The 21,001-nt window shown below is 35.5% G+C and overlaps 2 protein-coding genes across 4 annotated transcripts in view; both read right to left on the bottom strand.

Annotated features, from left to right (window-relative positions):
• Positions 1 to 301: 301 nt before the first annotated feature.
• LOC125752235 (60S ribosomal protein L37) lies at positions 302 to 1,078 on the bottom strand. Its single transcript, XM_049092267.1, has one exon. The coding sequence runs from the start codon at positions 1,028 to 1,030 to the stop codon at positions 737 to 739; it is 294 nt and encodes a 97-aa protein (XP_048948224.1). The 5' UTR covers positions 1,031 to 1,078; the 3' UTR covers positions 302 to 736.
• Positions 1,079 to 3,867: 2,789 nt separating this feature from the next.
• The window catches only part of MEI4 (meiotic double-stranded break formation protein 4), a 204,432-nt gene continuing 187,298 nt past the window's right edge, over positions 3,868 to 21,001 (bottom strand). For all 3 annotated transcript variants that reach the window (XM_025444659.3, XM_049092266.1, XM_049092265.1), the window contains one exon: positions 3,868 to 4,387. In XM_025444659.3, the coding sequence (XP_025300444.3) occupies positions 4,127 to 4,387 (261 nt within the window). In that variant the 3' untranslated portion in view covers positions 3,868 to 4,126. The remainder of the gene's footprint in view (positions 4,388 to 21,001) is intronic.

Raw genomic sequence — 21,001 nt, 5'->3', positions numbered from 1 at the left:
TCTGCCTGTGTCTCTGCCTCTCTCTCTCTCTCTCTGTGACTATCATAAATAAAAAAAAAAAAAAAAAAAAAAAATTAAAAAAAAAAAAAAAAGAGCAGCTAGTTTATTGACCAGATGAATTTAGTGCTGTCCAATTCTATAAGTAATTTTTAAAATTGAATTGGCTTTCAATAACAAAAATTCTTTTTATTTTTTTTTTAAATTAGGTAAATGTTATCATTCTATCTCCTTCAGCAAATACAAGCTATTGATGTTGTTGGGTCATTATAGTGACCACTAAAACAAAATTCTGCTTTATAAATTTGATAAAAGCTAAAATTTATTATATTTATTTTATATGTGCTAATAACTGGTTTGTACACAAAGTTGGTGTTTAATATTTGATGAATAAACAAAACATAGTTATTATAAGCCAGAGCCATCAGTATTTTTTAAAAATCCTCAAATTCACATAAATATTTGGATATGTAAATGCCTTTTTTCCTTGCCTCTCTCAGATAACTGCTTTTATCTATAGGATGCCAACAAGTATAATGGAAAAGTAAAAGTTTGTAAAAGATTGCAATAGATAACACCAATATCTTTTTATAGATCCAAGGATAAAAAACTCAGATTTGTTTTCTCCCCCACTGGGTTGAGCACTGCAGCCTGATAGTTCACCTACCCCATCTTTATTTTTTTTTTTTTTTTTACTTTTTAAAACCAGAACGTTTATTTTGACTAATCGTTGAAATCCTTAAGATGAACTGGATGCTGCAACAGCTGCCCTCTTGGGCTTAGGTGTCGTTCCTTCACGGAATCCATGCCTGAATCTGCGGTATACAATTTTTAGGTGCCTCATTCGACCGGTCCCAGTGGTATTCCGTCTTTTAGCCTTGGCACTCCAGTTATACTTTCTCTTCCGCTTGGCAGGGTAGCCACACTTGCCGCAGGTGGACTTCTGAAGGTGGTAGGCCTTAGAGCCACAGCGGCGGCACAACGTGTGCGTCTTATTGCGACGCTTTCCGAACGATGACGTCCCCTTCGTCATCTTGTTTCCGCGGCAGACCCCAAAGAGCCCTACCCCATCTTTAAAGAGAGCTTTGTACTTTTTAGAACATAATTGATCAAAGAGGATCTGTAACTTACCTGAAGAGTCTTTACTATAATAAAATGCTACAATGTAGAAAAGAACAAGTCTGCTCTTGCTCGAGTTGGTGGTAGATAGGACAGCCGCTCTGCAGGGGCTAAGAAGCCAGCTTGCTCATAACTGCGATGATAAAAGATTTGTAGTTAAGGGCATATAAAGCTTCAATGACAACTGCCAAGAGATGGTATTTGTGAAATTTTTATAATTACCAGTATAATGAACAGGAAGTGTAGCAGATTAATTAGGTGTGGACTGGAAGATAAAATTCCTGGGGGTGAAATCTAGGTCTTCCAGGTCCTGGTGGTATGACCTTTGCACATTCCTTTGCCAGAATTCCTCTTCTCTAAAATGCACATAATAATGCTACCTATCACATAGGGCTGTTGGGCGAATTAAAAAGAGTAAATATACATAAACACTTACTGCACTGCCTGGCGCCTATTATAGCTATACTACATGAGTGTTATAGGTTTATTATATGAATGTCAGCACTTAGTATCATTTTTATCATTTCTTCCATTTTTAGGATTACCTTGTGGTCCTCTTTATTTTTAATTCTAGAGTTAGACATTAATCAAATCTTAATTGCTACAACATTCTTCAATCATTTTAATTCTAGTTTAAATCATTCATTCTCTATGGTACATCACTTGTTTGAAATTGATACAAACGTTTCATTTTATCTTCTTTTTCACTAGCAGATTGAGACTTCAATACTAAATGTGCTGCACAGTTAACAGTTAGAGAATGAAACACAGGAGAATTAAGGGTTAGGTGTCATATAATAGATTAAAAGTTAAGGGCAGCCCTAGTGGCTCCATGGTTTAGCGCCGCCTTCAGCCCAGAGCATGATCCTGGGGATCTGGGATCAAGTCCTGCGTCAGGCTCCCTGCCTGGAGCCTGCTTTTCCCTCTGCCTGTGTCTGTGCCTCTCTCTCTCTCTGTGTCTCTCATGAATAAATAAATAAAATCTTAAAAAAAAGTTAAGTGTTTAAAAAAATAGTATCAGATGGAAATAATATATATCTCCATTTTGTATGTGAACAATGATCCCAACATCTTGTCTGTCCCTCTAAAATAAATACATTTTCTAAGCTAATTTTCAGACCATGAAGCTGTGAAGATTATTAGAATTAAGAAATCTGTTCTAGTTACAAAAGACTTCTTAGGATCATTATGTTGGCTGGCTGCAGTGGGTCAAGGGCCACTGCTGTTGCTTATATATTTACCAACTTTGTCTAATCATTAAGAGTGAGGATGGGGAGATGTCATTTTGTGTGGTGTCATCAACTATACAAATCCCAAGAATCAAATACTATAAAAATTTCTCTGAACTCAGGATCTGGAATACCCTTCTCGTGTTTGACTAGTATGTATGCTACAGTAAATTATTTGCCCCAACTCTCCCTTCTCTCCTGTATCCATGGCCTTTGCCATTTAACTTTGCAAGTTCTCCCATTCTGGGAGGGTGCTTCCTTGCCTCTTTTCTCTGAGCTTGACCACTTGATGTACTTTGGCTAATACATGTGGACAATCACAGTGTAACATTTCTCAATCTGCCATTGCCACAGAAACTCCCCTGAGTAGCTGCTTCCCTCTCAACCTGGGCCCCTGAATGAGCACTAGTGGAAGAGATGAAAGCCCAATATATAATAAAGAGCCTACCCCTGTGGGATCTGCAACCTGAGCAGAGCTTTCCAGCAGAACTCAGGTCAGATGCCTCAATCCCCAAGTGACTGACCCATAGACACTTGAGACATATTTATTGCTGTGTGCCACTAGGATTTTACAGTCATTTGTTTCATCACAATAGGTGACTTACACATTAAGTTTTATTTTTAAAAAGGCTTTCTTTTCTAGAAAGCTAGAAATAGTTCCAAAAAAACCTGTGGCAGGTGATGATATGATTTTATATACATTTGTTTTTTTAAAATGGCATTTAGGAATGGTAATTAACTTATGAAACAATATCACACATAATTTACAAAGTAAATTATATTTGTTGTGCCCTAAATTGCACTATAGGAAAATACATAATGTGTACTCATTAAGCTAGTTTGTTATGAATTTGATAATTGAAATAAAGTCAATGAAACTGTGTAATTGGAATATTTAACTAATATTTTTAATAAGTATAAATATACTTTTGATGAGTATATTTCTGGGCAGATGCTAGATTTGTAAAAATATCCTTAATGATTTAATTATAAATGACTTAACTACATTTTAACAATAACAGAAGTATTACACATGATAAACAGAATGAAAACAAACACTTGAAAACCAAACATTTTAAACGATGAATTAGTACTTTCAAAGAACTTGACAAATATGATTTTATGAAATTAAGGGCTATTAGGTTTATAAATGTTAAAGAGTCATCCTCTAAGAAGATAGACAATGATCTTCTGTAAATGAAACTCCATTTATAACCACTTAAAGACTGTGTTGATGAACAACAAAACTTTTAAGATCTCTTCCATTGCCTTTTAGTATCTATTATGTATAAATCTTTTAAAATGTAAATATTGTTTATGAGATAGACAATTAATGGTCCATTATAGAGAATAGAACTAGACTATATTGAGTAACTATGGTAAAAAACAGTTACATGGAAATAAGGACATTCTCAACTGAAACTGGCTGATTTTAGTATAGAAATATGACTCATAATCTTTTATATACAATTTAAAACTACTGAATTAATGATTATATTAAGAAATCCATTTAAAACACTCATTTTTTAAAAAAGATTTTTTAATTTATTCATGAGAGACAGAGAGAGGCAGAGATATAGACAGAGGGAGAAGCAGGCTCCCTGCAGGGAGCCTGATGAGGGACTTAATCCCAAGGACTCTGGGATCACGCCCTGAGCCAAATGCAGATGCTCAACCACTGAGTCACCCAGGTGTCCCTAAACACTCATTTAAAAAATTTTGAAAATCTTTTAAGCAGAAGATCTTCATACTTCAGTATGCTTCTGACATTTAGTAAATTGCTAAGGAAGTGATTTACTTTCAACCGTTTCTAACGAGTTCAAGAGAATGCCCAGTCTCCATAAATAAAGAGTAAATAAAGGAAATGCATCAGAGAGTTGGGAAATATTTTCATCATGCTTTTGAAGAAATTTCTTGATTTCTTGGTCATCATGCACTACACTTGAAGTGTTGCCTTCTTTGGTTTCCTTTTGAAGAAGCTGCTCCAGAACCCAGAAGAGGGAGAAAATATTTTCATAGCGTGTCACATAACTGGCTTGCACCTGCAAATAAACAACAAACTTCTTTAAAAAAACATATTAGTTGTAGTTCAGCTCAGAAATAGCCAAATAAAGATTTTTGGACAAAATTAAATTACTGTTGATAAAATTAACACTGTCCATCTTCCTATTCCTTTGGGATGGAGGGAGAACAAAGGAGAACATTTCCTTTCTTTCAAAAACTTTGCCATCTTAGTGAATGACTTTTTTCTCTCAATGGTTTAGAGATCAAAATCCTTTCTCTGTTTCATTGCTATAATTCATTACTCAGATGAATCTGAGAATACCTGACGGTGTCTTGTGTGTTGAATTCAGGGTTGTGGCAAAGACTTCCAGTGGATGACATGCCTGCCAATAACATAAGGATCTTTGAGGTAGGGTTTTAAGAGTATGTTTCAATGTATATTACTCGGTTATGATCTCTAAGAGACCAGACATGATCTCATTCTAAGACTACACAAATCAATAAGGAATAGGATTAGATTGTGTGGAATCACATACTTGGTCTTGAGAAAAAATGTAGATGTGTCTTAAGAAGTTACTGTTTGGCCCTAGAAGGTTGAAAATCAATTGAATCAAAGTAAGGCCTGGACAGCCCGGGTGGTGCAGTGGTTTAGCACCGCCTTCAGCCCAGGCCGTGATCCTGGAGACCTAGGATCAAGTCCCACATCAGGTTCCCTGCATGGAGCCTGCTTCTCCCTCTGCCTGTGTCTCTGCCTCTCTCTCTCTCTCTCTCTCTCTCTGTGTGTTCTCTATGAATAAATAAATAAATAAAATCTTAAAAAAAAGAAGGCCTAAAAAGTGGAAATGGAAAGCATAACATGAGGGAATACAGGAATTAAATATGTAAACTGGCTTTATCATTTGCTTATTAAGACATGTATTGGAAACATTCCCCAAATCTATCCACTCTAATAGTACATAAATAAAAAGAAACATTCTTACAGAGCTCAGAGGAATGTGTTCCATAACAAGGAGATTCTATAAACAGTTAAATATATACTTTCTTTTTACTGAAGTATAGTTGACCTAACATGTTAGCTTCAGTTATAACATAATGATTTGATATTTATATATATTGCAAAATGATCACCACAGTACGACTAGTTCACATCTATCACTATACATAGTTACCAAATCCTTTTTCTTGTGATGAGGACTTTCAAGATCCACTCTCCTGGCTCCTTTCAAATATGCAATACAATGCTATTAACTATAGTTACCATACCTACATTATATACCCATGATGTTTTTTTTAAGATTTTATTTATTTATTCATGAGACACACACACACACACACACACAGAGGCAGAGACACAGGCAGAGGGAGAAGCAGGCTCCATGCAGGGAGCCCGACATGGGACTTGATCCCAGGATTCCAGTATCACATCCTGGGCTGAAGGCAGGCGCCAAACCGCTGAGCCACCCAGGGATCCCCATATATCCCCATGACTTAAATTCATTTTATAACTGGAAATTTGTACCTTTCCATTCTCTTCACCCATTTTATCCACCCCCTAGCCCTCACCTCAGGCAACTAAAAATCCATTCTGTAGATCTATGAGCTTGGTTTTGTTTTTTTTAAACATCCCACATATAACTGCATTATATGGCATTTATTTATTTTTTTCTGTCTGGCTTATATCATTTACCATATTGCCCTCCAGGTCCATACATGTCACCAATGGCAAGATTTCATTCTTTCATTATGGCTGAATAATAATCCATTGTAATGTGTGTGTATGTGCACAATACATATATATATTTATATATATTTAAATACACACACACACACCATATCTTCTATATCCATTCATCCATCAGTGAACATTTAGGTTCTTTCCTTATCTTGGCTATTGTAAATAATGCTGCAATGAACATGGGCATACATATAAACTTTTGAATTAGTGTTTTCTTTGTCTTTGGATAAATACCCTGAACTGGAATTGCTGGATCACACGGTAATTCTATTTTTAATTTTTTGATGAATCTCCACAATATTTTCCATATTTTCCCCAATTTACATTCCCACTGATAGTGGGAACACAAGGGTTTCCTCTTCTCTACATTCTCGCCAACACTTATTATTTCTCTCTTTTATAATAGCATTTTGAAAGGTGTGAGGAGATATCTCATTGTGGTTTTGATTTGCATTTCCCTGATGATTAGTTATGTTGAGCATCTTTCCATGTACCTGTTAGCCATACACATGTCTTGCTTGGAAAAATGTCTATTCAGATCCTCTGTCCATTTTGTAATTGGATTGTTTTTGCTATTAACTTGTGTAAGTCCTTTATATATTTTGGATATTAAGCCCTTATTTGGTATTTGATTTGCAAATATTTTCTCCCATTCAGTAGGCTGCCTTTTATTTTGTTCATGGTTTCCTTTGTTGTGCAGAAGCGTTTTAGTTTGATGTAATGCCAATTGTTTCTTTTTACTTTTACTTTTTCTTTTTTTTTTTCCTTTGCTTTAGGTGTCAAATCCAAAAACTAATTTCCAAGACCAATGTCAAGGAGCTTACCACCTATGTTTTCTTCTAGGAGTTTTATGGTTTCAGATCTTAAATTCAAGTCTTTTTAAATTTTAATTCAAGTTCATTTTTAGTTATTTTTGTATGATTTTAAGTAGTGTTTCAGTTTCCTTCTTTTGTATGTGGCTGTCCAGTTTTCCCAACACCATTTATTGAAGAGGCTACTTTCCCCATTGTACTTTCTTGGCTCTTTTGTAATAAATTAATTGACCATATATATGTGGGTTTATTTCTGAGCTATTATGCTCCACTGATCTATGTACATGTTTTTATGCCTATTCCATACTGGAATAGGCATACTGGCATACTGTTTTGATTACTACAGCTTTGTAATATAGTTTGAAATCAGGAAGCATGATGACTCCAGCTTTGTTCTTCTTTCTCAAGATTGCTATGGCTATTCAGGTTCTTTTCTGTTTTCATACATATTTTAGGATTGCTTTTTCTATTTGACACTTTCTTTTAAAGTGCTTGTAATAAGAACTACATCCTAACTGCCTGTATGTCCACTTAAGAATGTGGACTCCACATTCTTAAGTGAATATACCTAATATCTATGTGCTGATTCTCTTGATCTAGAATGGCCTTGCTCATCAATCTCTAATTACTAGGATGCTGATTGGCCTTCAGTGCCTATCACAGATGCCACATATCCACTGAGCCCTTCCCGAGCCCCTCAATTTTATAGATTTGAACTATTTGTCTTACATTCTGGTTGGTTATATTTAGTTGGTTATATTTATTTCATCACCCGTTTAGATTCTAAACATGCTTAAGAGAAGCAAGTATATGTGTTCCCATCACTATAGTTTCTATGATTCCTAAAACAATGTCTTTCTTGCCAATAGTAGATCTCAATATACATTTGTTGTTTTGAATTGAACAGTGATTAAGGTAATGTAAAATGAACCACTATAGATACATACTGGTTACTATCTGAAGGAGAATCACAGTGACATTTTTCATTATTAAAGTACTTTTCAAATACTTTCCTTTTCCAAACTAAAAAAAAAAAACCCACTAAAACACTAAAAAAATGTGTTTAACCCGGTCATGTCAGCAATACTTAAATACTTGTCAACCTGCTCACTAATGACCATAGATGGTCCAAATCCTGTGTGAGTTAACAGATAATTCTTCCTTGGAACTATTGTTATATCTGCTTAACCTATTTAGACATTAACATTATTATTAGGTGGCAGTAAAATACAAACTCTATTCTAAAAAGGCACATTTATTTCATTCACTTTGAAGCTTTAAATACAACAGGGTACTGTCTGTATAATGATAATCTAGGCAGGAGTGTTGCAATGGTTTTAGGTTTCTATTAATAATATTAGCTATAAAAAATAATAATAATAATATTAGCTATATATTCCAGCATTTATCCTACTGGGCTCTTAAAATACATTAGCATTTTGTGAACTGAATGGCTATTCTTTTTTGAAATGATTTAGATTAACTTTTAGTTAACACTGGTATTCAAGTATAACATAATTTTATGAACAATACAAAGTTGTCAAATTGTGCTTATCACAGAATAAGGGAATTTCTCCTTTCTGATAAATGCCATTGCATTCCAAGCAATTTCAGGGCAAGAGTGTGAAGCAGGCAGAGTGTGTCCTGGTATCTTTCCATTGGCTTTGAGATTCTTACTTTGGGTATGTTTAGCTCTACTTCCAGGTGGGCTGGGAGCCCCCCTGTAGTGCCCTATCTCTATGCTGTTTTGAACTTCGCTTTTACTCTTACCAGAATTTATCTGTCTTGGGATCTGCCACTATCCTAAATGACTATACTAAATCATTTGATACATTCTTTTACTCTAAGATCTTACCAGTTATAGAATAGTAATTTGAAACTAACTCTCTCTCTTTAGGGACAGTATGCACTTAACCAACATGTGCCTTAGCACCCTTTCCTTTCAACATGCTAAAATGGCATGTCTGTGGGGGAGCTCTTTCCCGTAGTTCCCAGACTTCATCACACTGGCAGCTGCCTGCTCTGATTAATCATATGGTCAGGCACTTTCTGAATTAGTGCATAAACTGAATAAAAACAAAAATAAATGTTAGTAAGGTAATAGTCTACTGTATGCTGGTGTTATTTTTATACTCAGCATCAAACTTGATTGAATCACATCAGTATTGGAAAATACCCAACACAGGTGGAACATGCTTACCAGGAAAATAATCAAATGTTTTGCCTGAACATCCTGCCAGGAAGACTGAATGACCCCTAAATCTGAGCAAGATGGCTGTATATATCTGAAAAAAAAATGCTATCACCTTATCTTTCAGTCCAGGCCTTTAAGAATTGAAGGAACCTTGAGATGAAGCTGCTAGAGTCCCATGACTACTTATTATTACCTAATCCCATTTTATATAATAGGGGACCTTCAAAAGAGAAAATGCTTTCTGGGTAGAAGAATCGCCAGATATTTTTGTAGAGTATTTTCAGAATCAAAACATTTATTTTTCTATTCTTAAAGCTGGGCTTCAGAAAGGTAAAATCTCCAAATATTTTTTTTTTCAGTGGTGAAAAATATTAATTTTCTTTACATGCTGCTAAATTTCACTTTAAAACTTATATTCTGAAATTAGGCTATTGACTCATAATGCCAATTTCCTAATTATTGTTTTAGTTGGGATTCAGTCAAGGTTAACTGGACATTTTTGTAGAGACTTATTATCCTTGAAGCAGCCACTGCTACTTGCTTATTCCAAATCTAATTCTTCCTCCCTTTTCATCAAAAGAAACCCAGTTTTGCTCAGGGTGGCAATAGATCAACTAAAAATATCTATTTCAGTCTCTTTTGAGGCTAATTCTGTTCAAAGAGATGGAAATAAAAGTAACCACGTGGGGCTTCGGGGGAAGCTCTTTAATAGTAGGCAAAGGCTGGTAGATGGCAGCTTTGCCTTCCCTCTTCACCATTGTTTCTGCTTGGAAAAACCAATGCATTGCTTGGAGGCAGAGTAGCCATCTTGTGAGCTTGTGAGGTTTGTGAGGGCCACCCATGGGTCAGTAAGAAGGGCCAGATTCTGGAGGTATAAGGCAGCTCAATATACCTATGCAGCATGGTTGTACCTTCCTGCACTATGCCCAGATCCCCTTCTTCCATTTTGGTCTTTTAAAATTGGAACCCTGAGACTTTAGCTAGGCAGGAAGGGGGCTCTAAGGGTTTCTTTGCTTTGAGAGAGTGCTGCCTTCTGCTGTCTCTACCATAGGAGGGACAGAGATGCATAAAGTGCAATAACAAAGTCACATTTCTTGACAGTAGATAATGTAAGAAGTGTACTGTACATTTGAGATGTAGCTCGCAGTTTAGATGTTCATATTTAATACCAAAAAATGTGATAGTTCATTAAATTCTACAGTTTGATAATTTATGTGTGCTAGCCAAAGGCATACAAAGGTGAAGTCTGACACTTTCAGAAATATGCATGCTGTTATGGAAGGGGTGAAAACACAACACAATGTTTTTCTTATTGCTACAAGAGCAAGAGGAGAAGGAAAAAATTGGATCATTACAGGGCAGAAAATCAAGTCAAAGAGTATAGGCGAATAACCCAAATGTTAAATTAAATGTTCACTGAATATAAATATACCATTGGCTTAGTATCCTCCATGCCAGAATTTATTGGACAGAAGCAATAAGTAAGATACAACTTAAATTAGTAGTCTCTAAAAGAATGAATTAAACATAATACTTTACAGGAAAAAGGTCAGTTGTCATCATGATAATTAAGTGGGAAACTTATCCCTGAGTTTTAATAACTTAGCCTTTTTAATCTACTAGAAAGCAAAGAAGGCAGTAGATTTCAGTGAAGGAGATGAGGAGGATGAAGTTAACCCTCTATCACCAGTTTACTAAGCAGCTTGCAGCCTCCCAAGCACAGGAGAAAGCCCTGAAAGAACTACCAAATAAGCAGGGGCTTAGCTTGGGACCCATCACAATCTTGAGCATGACCATGCTACCAACAGCGCTTGAGAACAGAGTAGGAAAACCATATGCACATCATAAATAATGCGTATTTATTTATTTATTTATTTAATTTCTAAAAGGCTTTATTTATTTGAGAGAGCAAAACAAGAGCAAAGGGGGAGGGACAGATGGAGAGGGAAGGGGAGAAGCAGACTCTCCACTGAATGCCAAGCTCCATGTGATCCCAGGACGCCGAGATCCTGACCTGAGCCAAAGTCAGATACTTAACTGACTGAATCACCCAGGTGCCCATGCATGTATATTTAAAATCAGTGCACTTATGATTGCAATAGAAGCATACGTCTTTTTAAAACTATGTCTCTGCAAAAATGGTGTTATATCCTTTTCTGTCCCCCATAACCTGGATGCCAAACCATACCAAAGGTTTATAAAACAAAAGGCTGATCAGAGCAGAGTATAGATAATTAGGAAAGATTTCTTAAGATGAATTGTGAGCCAGGGCTCAAAAGGAGTAAGGGGTACAGACTGGTGAATCATCGTTTGATCAGACTGACAGGTAAAGAAGAATAAAAAAGGATCCAATGGGTATTAATCCATTTTGCCTTATATAGACAATGGTATGATTATCTGCCTAAGAAATTAAATCCTAGAGACTGGTTCTAAAGGCTTATGTTTAATTTGGGGGGTTGCTTAGATGAAAAGTTCTAAACTACTGAAACTACTAACATTTGTAATTTTGATATTTTGCCATGTTTCATATGGGAAATAATTCAAGGATGCAAGCTACTCATGAAAGAAATATACATAACAAAAGTTTAAATGTTTTTTATGAGCCTTGTCTAAAAATAATGACTTTCTCATTAGCCAATTTTACCTATTTTTCACAAATGTTTCTTAAGGCTGAAATTATATAATAAAGTAACAAAATGAATAGACTGAAAAAGAAAATGGCCTATAGTGGGCAAGGAGTTTGGACAAGGATCACGGAAAGGGAAAGGGTGATTTGTATTTGTTTGACAAAAATATCTAGGCTGAGACTACAGATGAGAAAGGTGTGGGGGATCCCTGGGTGGCTCGGCAGTTTAGCCCCTGCCTTTAGCCCAGGGCGTGATCCTGGAGTCCCGGGATCGAGTCCCACCATCAGGGTCCCTGCATGGAGCCTGCTTCTCCCTCTGCCTGTGTCTTTGCCTCTCTCTCTCTCTCTCTCTCTTTCTCTCTCTCTCTCTGTCTTTCAGGAATTAATAAATAAAATCTTAAAAAAAAAAAGGACAGGTGTGGCAGAGGCCCCTGTTGGTTGAAATCTTTGAGAAAATAGAATCTTATTAAGCAAGGTTGTTTTTCCTGTTTGTTTATTTGTTTGTTTTGTAAAGGAAGGCCATCAACTGAACACACATTCATTGTTTATTAAACCCCAGCTGTGCCATTTACTAGCTATGTGAGCTGAGCAAGTTATTTAACCTCACTAAACCTACCTTTCCTTATTTAAATTTGGAAATAACATAGGTTAACTCCTCCCTGGGGTTGCTGAGAGAAAAAAGACTAAATTACATGTTCAAAACCCAGCACAGGACACAGACATATTTACATATTAAAACATGCACATTTTCAAATAAACATTATATATTATCTGTTATTATCACAATCATTGTTATATTTCTTAAAGAATTATTTATTTATTAGAGAGAGAGAGAGAGAGAGAATGAGCAGGAGGGTTAGAGGGGGAAGGAATCTCAAGCAGAGCCTGACATGGAGCTCGATTTCAGGACCCTGAGATCATGACCTGCGCTGAAACCAAGAATCGGTTGTGTAACTGACTATGCCACCCAGGTACCTCATTATCGTTATATTTTTACCCAATGTGAAAAAGATAGTCTCTATCTAAAAGGTACCCTGCACCTGGAGGAAGGCTACTGCTATACTCAAGTATTATACTGTGGTCAATTTTTGAAAGCATTTCAAGCTTGCTGGAAATTGTTCACCTAGAGTTGTGTGAAGAACCTAAAGATGTGTCTTCATCTACTTTCCTGTACCAAGGAAGTCCTTAAGAGACAACAATAGCAGAGCATTCTTTTTTTGTATAGAAAGGTGATGCTGAGAAACTAAAATGTGAGATAATTATTTTAGAGCCTTTCTGAAATTAGAAGGCTATGCAGATAGTGTCCATATACATTAAATGCAGTCTTAAGTGATACGTACAACTGTAAAATGGTCCATCAGCTCAGTCCTTGCCTCTAATTCCCTAACAAGACATGATATCTATACAACCAGCTTGATTGTCTTTTGTTGTTGTTGTTGATGTTATATCCTCTAATTATCTGACTAGTGTGAAATAGATCAACTTGTTCAAGTCTATCCTAGAGGCAAGTTGGTAAAAATGAGTTTGATTCCTAATAGTTTGTCCTTCTGGTAACAAACCTGATAATGTCATAGACTAAATCCCAAGTACGTACAAATTTTATATCTGTACTTTTCTCCATGGAAATATCCTGTGCTTTGACTCCTATTTATCATTTTCTTGGTCATCAGAATAAGCAGACTGGTGGATATGGTAAGATAAATTCCACACAGACTCTAATTCTCAGATTTCTTCACATAAAGAATAGGGACTTCCTAATACGTGGACATGGCATTTTTCTGTTCTTTTTTTAAAACTTTATTTATTTATTAATGAGAGATATGAAGAGAGAGGCAGAGACACAGGCAGAGGGAGAGCAGAGAGAGAGGCAGAGAGAGAGAAGCAGGTTCCATGAAGGGAACCCGACGTGGGACTCGATCCCAGGATTCCAGGATTGCCCTGGGCCTAACCACTGAGCCACCCAGGCTGCCCCAGCATTTTTCTGTTCTAACAGATTTCCTGAGCCAACTGTAAACAGCTTTACACTGAAACTTCACTGCTTTCTCAGGATCTGTACCCTTCATTATGGAGTTGTCAATCCCACTCATAGGACAATTTTCACCATTTTATACCAAAATATGAAACTTCATCTAAGGCTGGAAATCCATTTCCAGTACATTTGAGAAGCAAACAGATCATTTACTAGTTTGGACTTCCATCACAGTAGTTCTTGACAAAGCAGTACAAACCAGATAATTTGGTTATCATATAAGAGTCTATTAAGTGAAAGGACAGTTGAGAGACTGGAATAAAAGCAGCTAAATTCCTTTAGCACTAATTCAGCTAGGAGTACTTAGCACTTTAAAATTTTGATTCTGCATGCTTTGCACTCCTCACTCTCTCCTATTGCATTTATTTGGTACTCTCATGTGCCGTACCCTGTGGTAAGTTCTGGCAATGCAGAGCTGAATAGGACAAGATCCCTACCTATATAAGAATTCCTAGTATACTCCTCAGAAGACAAAGAAGTACATAAATAATGGCAATGCAGAGTGCATGCTACCTGTAAGGGTGATAAAACAATTCTAAAGAGAACTGAGTCTAGGGTGTGAGAAGATGCTAAATTTCAGGAAATTAGTTTAGTCATGAGTGGGGCTATTTCAGGCTCACTTAGTCCTAGGGGAATGGTGGGATAGTTTTGGAGAGAAGACTTGAAAGTTTTTATCAGCATTGGTAAAACACCTGTTTGGCTACTATCACAGGGGCCTCTGTCTCTGGCTGGTGAAATGCACTGAAGCAAAGGAGAGGCAGAGAGCATAGAGAGGTGTGGGGAAAGATGTCACCAAGCTCTACAATATCCCACACCTCAGGATTCTCTAAGGCAGTGGAACCAGACTAAATGGACTCATGTGTTTGGTTCCTTGAGGTCTGTGCCACTTAAATGTTTAATACTCATTTTCCTGAAGGAAGACACAGATCATGACACACAAAAGTAGTATTCTTGAGAGAAAATGTACTATTTCACCAAGTTAAACTATTTCCATCATGTCATTAAGACAGAGCTTGAGAAAAGAAATCAAAAGTGGTGAAATATCTGATACATATTAAAAACAGATCCAGATGGCCATTACTGATGGAAAACAAATGTCCAAATAGCCAATGGGAGTAAAATCGACATGAAGCATTCTTATTCAGGACTCTAAATAAAGATTATCCAAGACAGCATCAAAAGCTGCCCAATGAGGCAGAAGGCAGGAGCCAGATTTGTTGGAGTAGCATCAATGACTGCCCAGCTAGGCAAAAGCCAGAGGCTAAAATAATTTCCTAGAGGCTATGTATCTAACCTTTGATAAAGTTGACAAATTAAGTGAGAAATGTGTGTTTGTGTTAAGGTTTATGTATTTAAGAGCACTGGATCCAAAGCCCAAAATCAAAGATGACATAGTGACTAGATCCTTTGTAATAATTTTGTTTGGAAACTGAAAACCAAATCAGAATGGTCTCAGATAATCTACCAAGTATCCCCCAAAGGCCAACTAAATAGGGTTGGAATCACAGAAATTAAAAGTCAATATGCTTGTCCCTTTTGTCTTCCTATTTTCAATATGTATCACCAGTAATTCAATAATGAAACCACTTTATCAGAGCTTGATAAACTGCACAACAAATGGAAAAGTTTGGAAACACAATGGACTAAAACTCTGTGTTCTTAAAAACATTTTACGTTCTTAAAAACATTTTACGTTGTTGTTGTTGTAGAGACCAGGCAGAGAGCAAGGTACTTGATACATTCTTGTTCTTTTAAAAATGAACCAACCACTATCTCTCCTTTTTAAAAAATAAGTCTATTTGAGATATAATTGACCTATAGTATGATGGACCCATTTTAAGTGTTTAGTTTTATGAATTTGATAAATTATTTGTAAGAACAAGGAAATGTCATAATACAATAATATCTGGTTAAAGAAAGAGCAATCATACTATAACCATGTGATATTGTTTAAAAATATTTTAAATGTTACCTTTTCTCTAGGTAATTTTTTTATTAAAATATATATACATTTAATTGTTTTCACTACTATCTGAAATACTTCTTCAAACTGAACTTTAATTTTCTTATCTGAGAGTACTCTAGAGAAATTTTTGAAAAGACAAGATCTGTAGGTAATGCCAAAAGGTTAGGAGAAGCAAGTAGACTTCAAACTATGAGATAACTTTTCTGGTTTTAACTATTTTCATTATCTTAACGCTGAGATGCTGCTAGGGAAATGAATCTGTCACAAAAATGCTAAGTAACTCCCAGAAAAAGCGTTCTTATGTTAGGAGCTGGTAAAAGTCACTACCTGACAAAAAAAAAATGGGAAAAAAAAGGGGGGAGGGAATATAGAACCAGAGAGAACTGAGGCTTCCATTAGCTCTCTCATTCAAATAACATTTCCTTCCTAGCTACTGCCAACCATGAGGTTGAGATGGAAATTACACAAAATTACAGAAGTATGGCTTCATATCCTTAGGCATCACAATTTAAGGTGAGGTTAAAAATGCAAACAATCACAATATATTGTGATATATATCGTAATAGTCATGTCTACAGTGTTATAGTGGCATTGCTAAATGGATAACAGTAAAAAAAAGCATGATGAATGCACTCAGCAAATAATCTCAATGGAAAATTCTAAATGTTACTGTTTTGGAAAATTAAACTAGCAATGGCTTACAGGGAAATGAAATACATGATAGGAAATTCATATAGTAACTTAAATGCAGCAAAAACAAAACAAGTAGGAGAACAATTTAGTATCCGTATAAAACACCGATGTCAAATATATTTTTCAGATACCTATAAAAAATAAAATCAAGTATTCTGGGGAGATACTTACATTTAAAAGACATATCAATTAGTTTAATTAACCAACAGTATATAGACCTGGATATATACTTTATAAGCAGTTATTTTCAGAAAAAAAAATGTGCCCAATAAGTTGACTATCATTGGTTAATTTCAAAGATGTTTAAAATAAACATTAACTACATTTTAAAAGTAATGATATTTGTTTCTTAATTTGAGTCTGAAATTCCAAAAAAATTTTACCTTTTTAAGAAACTATGATGCTAACTTTAGAAGAGTGACATATTCCTTATTAAATTCAATCCTAAATAAAAACTCTGGATCTGATATAACAACGATATTAAAGTTTTATATAAGATGATATATTTACTAATACAACAAAAACCCTCCAAATATTTAAGGAAAGTGGCTTCAGTAAGAAAAAAATGAATGTTCAGTTGAAAAGCTTTTTAGTATTCTAATTCATAATGTTATATATATAAAGGAATACAGTAGTCCTTGTAAAATAACTTTTTGGGAATAAAGTCTCACTTATCTGGATGTCTAATTTCCAAACATCAAACATCTTAGAATTTGTAGTCTCTGAGCCAGTGAAAGAGCTACCAGGAAACTATTCCTGGTAGACTGCATGCTACTCTACAGGGAGGGTCACTGGGTCCTCACTTATTTCCTCAGCTCACACTATGAGCTAATTCTTAAGATAACAAGGGCAGAGCAGGAAATGCTACCAGAGGAAATTAAAAAGAGCAAGAATTGATAGCAAAGGAGAAGTTAGAAAAAACTAAAATTCAGACATGATCATTTCTGGATCTTTTAGAATGGGAAAAGAGTTCAATATGCTTGAGTTGAATGTGTTGCCAAGTATGTAACAGCCAGCACAATTCAAAAACAGATGATGAATCTGGAAAATGCATAAGTGATGCTTGATTTGCTCTATTTAGTAAGTAGTCAAAACATACCACAGAGTTCCATTAAAATGTTAAAATAAAATTTAAGAAGTATCTTATTTGTGTGGTAAATTTTCTCATGCAGAAAACTTAATTTTTCTACTGATGTTAGATGATGTGACATACTATCAAATAACATTACCTACTTGAGCCTAACGAATATGTTTCTGGGGATTATCCATAGAAAATTACTACAAAACAGTTACTCTTAGCAGGTATACTAGAAAGTTTACTAGTATTATCTTTTCAAAGATATAGTTTTTAGAAAACTCATTTAGAGAAAAAGAGAACCCAAACTATTTTAGGAAAATGTGTGTGTGTGTGTGTGTGTGTATACACATGTACACATGAATAAATGTATTTATGTGCGTATATAAGCACATATAATTAATATGGACATAATTATCTATTTCATTTATTTATTTATTTATTTTTTAAAGATTTATTTATTTATTTATTCATGAGAATACACAGAGAGGAGAGAGAGAGAGAGGCAGAGTCACAGGCAGAGGGAGAAGCAGGCTCCATGCAGAGAGCCTGACGTGGGACTTGATCCCAGGTCTCCAGGATCACACCCTGGGCTGAAGGTGGCGCTAAACTGCTGAGCCACCCGGGCTGCCCATAATTATTTATTTTAATGATCCATGAGAGTGTATATTTTGGCAATAATAACATTTTATATATGTAGTTTTGAAACAATTATGGGAAAACCTATATAGGCTCTCAAAAAAAAAAGAACTTTGGCTTAAAGGTATATTATTTTTCATAAAAGTGTAGTAAAACTATTTAGTAAGCATGCATTCTATAGTGAAGAATTTGGTCTTTGTACCTCAATCCTGGGAGACAACCTCTAAATCCTTTGAATTTCCTTAGTGACAGGACTGTCTTTGTCATTCATAGTCAGTCCATCGCTCCCACCTGAGATTATGCTAACAAGAAGAGTAAGGACAGGAGCTATCATCTCAGACACCAACCATGTATTTAGAGAATTGGGGCATTGAGCCAGGCTGACCTCTAGGGAGGGGAGAGGACAGAGACAGTTCTGTCATGTGTCCAGCAATTCAATCATTTCTACAGAAAGACTCTTTGGTAAAAACTCTTGAAAGTGATACCAGGTGGATCTTCCTTGTTGGTAACCAAATTGATAAATGAAAAGGGTGCTGTATTCACATTCCATGAAAAAAGCACAACCTGGAGGCCCATGGTCTTGGGGTTGGCATCTGAAGTAGGGCAGTCTTGATGGGGACTATACCTTCAGCTCTTGGGGGTTTGTACTAATTCATGTAATTAGCACCAGAAAATTAAACTGGATTGTAATATACACATATGTCTTGAAATTAAGGCAAATTATGTGAAGGTATGCAGATAATCTAAGGAAGTCACAAAAATATAGTCTTTTAAAAAATTATTTATTTATTTATTTATTCATGAGAGACACACACACACAGAGGCAGAGACACAGGCAGAGGGAGAAGCAGGCTCCATGCAGGGAGCATGATGTGGGACTCTATCCCGGGACTCCAGGATCACATCCTGGGCCGAAGGCAGGTGCTCAACCACTGAGCCAGCCAGGGATCCCCAGAAGTCACAAAAATATAAACTTCATAAGATTTTCCCCTCATAGGGGATCCCTGAGTGGCTCAGCGGTTGAGCGCCTGCCTTCTGCCCAAGGCATGATCCTGAAGTCCCAGGATAGAGTCCCATACTGGGCTCCCTGCATGGAGCTTGCTTCTCCCTCTGCCTATGTCTCTGCCTCTCTCTCTCTCTCTCTCTCTCTTTTCTCTCATGAATAAATAAATAAAATCTTAAAAAGAAAATATTTTCCCCTCATATTTCATAAGTTTATAAATTGAGGTATAATTGACATATAATATTGTATTTGTTTCAAATGTGCAACATAATGATCCAATTTATATATATATATGTGAAAAATCACAGTAAGTCTAGTTAACATCCATCATCACAGAGTTACAAAATTTTTTTTTGTGATGACAGCTTCTACGATTTGCTCTATTAGCAACTTTCAAATATGCAATATAGTATTATTAACTACAGACAACATGCTGTACATTACATTCCTATGACTTATTTATAACTGGAAGTTTGTACCTTTAGACCCCTTCTCCCATTTTACCAACTCACTACCTCATGCCTTTGTCAAGCACTAATTTGCTCTCTGTATCTATGAGCTTATTTTTTGTTTTGTTTTTTAAATTCTGTATATAAGTGAGATCATATGGTATTTGTCTTTGTCTGAAATACTTACCATAATGCCCTCAAGATCTACCCATGTTATTGCAAATGGTAAGATTTATTTTATTGTCCAAATAGTATTTCACTTGGTATATTTATATATATATATATATATATATATATATATATAATATATATATATATAAATCTCACATCTTTTTTTATCCATTTATCCATTGTTTTTGTTTCCATATCTTAGTTACTGTAAATAATTCTGCAATGAACATGAAGCTGCTTATATCTTTTCAAATTAATGTTTTCATTTCATTTTCTCTATACCTAGAAGTGGAATTGCTGGGTCATATGGTAGTTCTATAGGTTACATTTACTTCAGTAGTGCACTATGATTCCCTTTTCTCCACATTCTTGCTAACACTTGTTATTTTTGTCTTTTTGGGAATGGGCATTCTGAAGGTTGTAAAGAGATACCTCACTGAGATTTTATTTTGCACTTCCCTGATGATTAGTGATGTTGAGCATCTTTTCATGTACCTGTAGGCCATCTGTCTATTTTCTTGGGAAAACATCTATTCAGATATTCTGCTATTTTTAATTGGACTATTTGGAGTGGTTTGCTATGGAGTTGTATGGGTTTTTATATATTTTTGTACATTAACCCCTTATCAGGTATATGTTTTCCAGATATTTTATCCCATTCACTAGGTAGCCTTTTCATTTTGTTGATGGCTTCCTTTACTGTGCAGAGACGTTTTAGTATCATGCAGTCCCACTTATTTATTTTTGCTTTTGTTACTTCTGTCTTAGGTGTCAGATTCAAAAAATTATTTCTAAGACCTCTGTCAGGGAGCTTACTGAATATTTTTTCTTCTAGGAGTTCTATAGTTCATATCTGATGTTCAAGTTTTTTATCCATATTTTTTTGTGTATGGTGTAAATATAGTAGCCCAGTTTCATTCTTCTGCAAGTATCTGGCCCAGTTTTCCCAAAGTGCTTCAAGAGACAGTCCTCTTGATTCCTTTGTCATAAATTATATAGCAAATAAATCCATCCACATTCATGGATTTATCTCGGGGCTGCTTATTCTGTTCCATTCATTTGGTGTGTTTTTATGCCAATACCATACTGTTTTAATTACTATAACTTTGTAATATGGTTTGAAGTGTCATACAGGGAGTGTAACACTTCCAGCTTTGTTCTTTTTTTTTTTTTAAGATTTATTTATTTGAGAGACAGCGAGCATGTGTGCATGTAGTGGGAGGGACAGATGGAAAGGGAAAGAGAATCTCAAATAGACTC

This window comes from Canis lupus, chromosome 12, assembly GCF_003254725.2.
Source record: "Canis lupus dingo isolate Sandy chromosome 12, ASM325472v2, whole genome shotgun sequence".
Lineage (NCBI taxonomy): Eukaryota > Metazoa > Chordata > Mammalia > Carnivora > Canidae > Canis > Canis lupus.
This window is presented reverse-complemented; position numbering and strand designations above follow the sequence as displayed.